The 2,500-nt window shown below is 30.4% G+C and overlaps 1 protein-coding gene across 1 annotated transcript in view; it reads left to right on the top strand.

Moving 5' to 3' along the window:
- The window catches only part of atp6ap1la (ATPase H+ transporting accessory protein 1 like a), a 14,273-nt gene that overhangs the window by 6,083 nt on the left and 5,690 nt on the right, over positions 1 to 2,500 (top strand). The window contains exons 2-3 of the mRNA XM_079596750.1: positions 143 to 183; positions 1,220 to 1,272. Of these exons, the coding sequence (XP_079452876.1) occupies positions 143 to 183; positions 1,220 to 1,272 (94 nt within the window). The remainder of the gene's footprint in view (positions 1 to 142; positions 184 to 1,219; positions 1,273 to 2,500) is intronic.

Raw genomic sequence — 2,500 nt, 5'->3', positions numbered from 1 at the left:
GCCTCACTTCTCATTCATATTCATAACATGCGAAGATCCCATCTGCAGTCGAGACTGAATGACTGAATCCAAAGATAAAATGATTTCAAAAATGTTTATGATGGAAGATTAATAATGCACACTTAAATTCTCATACTTACAGCTCAGATGATGCACCATCCCGAGACATCAGCATTCAAGAGAGTAAGTTTGATAAATATCATAAATTTATCTCCTCAATGGTTCTTTGCAATATTTAACCCTTTAAAGCCTACATGATCAAAACCTGTTGCACAAAACCTTCTACATGCCTTCAGTCGTCTGATTGAGACTGTTTAAGCAAGTAAACAGTATTTTAGTGTAATTGGAAATACAATATTGTTAGTAATATTTTATGATGAACACTTACTGGACTCAATACGTACATTTTTTTAAAAATCATGTTAAAATGTGAGTATCAAATATGATGATCATCAGGCTTCCGAGGATAATTTATTTGTTCATCTCTCAATTATTATTGTATTGCATTGCATTATACACTGTAAAAAAAAAGTCAAAATTTTCTAGTGACTGGTCACATCTACATTTTTCAATTATTCTGACATATTATTTATCATTGAGCCAATGTTAACAGACCATTGCAACAATTAATTCAATTTATTTTACAGAATTTCACTTGGGCCAATTAAAAAATTTAGATGTGACCAGTCACTATAGTTTTTTACAGTGTATTATGCATTATATTATTGCATTATATTGCAATTATATTATTATAACATGCATTATATTATTATATATTATGCATTATAATATCATTATATTATTGCATTGCATTATATTATGTTTTAAAAGCACATAAAACCAAGCATTTAATATCATCTTAATAAAACAGATTTAAAACATGGGAGATTTATGTTAGTCTGTTATAAAGATGATTTACATTATAAGCATCAGAATGTTATCTTACTCTTTGGCCGTATATAAATATCAGCATTTGCACTATAATGCTTATTTTTGCTCAGTTTGGGTCTCTGAATAAAAATAAGTTGTTTTTCCCACCATATTCTCACTATATCAAGAGCCATATGTCAAATATAATAAAGAAACGTTTTTTTTAACAAAAAATTGTCTAAACTACCATTTCACATGTCAGGTTTTACAGGGTTAAAACATTGCTTCAGTAAATGATATGTGTTTGTAATAATGTGATGTGTGTGTGTGCGTGTGTGTGTGTGTGCAGACGCGGATGGCTCGGTGTTGGAGACTGAAGCGCGTCTCAGACGAACTCTGCAGGTGAGATGTGTTGGTCTGCCAGCGATGCCAATGTGACCTTGTGCCGCCGCTGGGGTGCAGATTCCCAAACAAGATCAATTTAATCCTTCACAGACGGCACTGTCTTTGGAAAAACAGATTACAGACATGCTACATTTTTAATCAGGAATTTAATTCTGATTTAGGAGACATTACAGTGCCTCAAAGTCTCGCTCTGTAAACTGTTTTTCATACGGGTATTTAACAGCGATGGAGCGAGTTGTCACACAGTATGTTTCATACGTTTTTATTAGGGCTTTTTTTTTTTTTTATGACCGATGGATATTCACAATATACAAGTGAAACTGGAAAAAATTAGAATATGGTGCAAAAGTTCATTTATTTCAGTAATTCAACTTAAAAGGTGAAACTAATATATTATATAGACTCATTACATGCAAAGTGAGATATTTCAAGCCTTAAATTTATTATAATTGTGATGATTATGGGTTACAGCTTATGCTTATGAAAACCCCAAATTCAAAATTCAAAATTAATTTTAAGTTGATTTACTGAAATAAATTAACTTTTCCACCATATTCAAATTTTTCGAGTTTCACATGTATATTTTTTATTTTTTTATTTAATATTTATTTAATATGGACATAGCAATAACATTGGACGAAGCAGATGCATTGTTTAAAGTGTTATAGCACATGTGCTAATTGGCCAAAAGGTCTGGTTTATATATAGGTTTAATATATGTTATGTTTTACTTAATCAGCTGTTTTGTGGTTCATAACTGTTTTACTGTTTAGATTTAGCTGAAAAGCTTATGCTCTTTAGTGACAGTTTATATTATGACAACTTACCCCACTTTGTGTGACAATATGTCTTGTTACTAAAAGGTATGACTTAGCCTTGTTGAAAGAAGTTAATCTTTTTATTCAGCAAGAATGCGTTAAATCGATCAAATATGACAGTAAAGAGATTTATAATATTACAATTTCCATTTCAAATAAACTTTCTATTCATCAAATAATCCTAAAAAAAAGAATGTATCACGGTTTCCACAAAAATATGAAGCAGCACAACTCTTTTCAACATTGATAATATTCAGGAATGTTTCTTGAGCAGTAAATCATCATATTAGACTGATTTCTGAAGGATCATGTGACACTGAAGACTGGAGTAATGATGCATCATAGGAATAAATCACATTTTACAATATATTCACATATAAAACTGCTATTTTAAATTGTAATATTTC

The sequence above is a fragment of the Phoxinus phoxinus genome (genome assembly GCF_949152265.1).
Source record: "Phoxinus phoxinus genome assembly, chromosome: 22".
Classification (NCBI taxonomy): Eukaryota; Metazoa; Chordata; class Actinopteri; order Cypriniformes; family Leuciscidae; genus Phoxinus; species Phoxinus phoxinus.
This window is presented reverse-complemented; position numbering and strand designations above follow the sequence as displayed.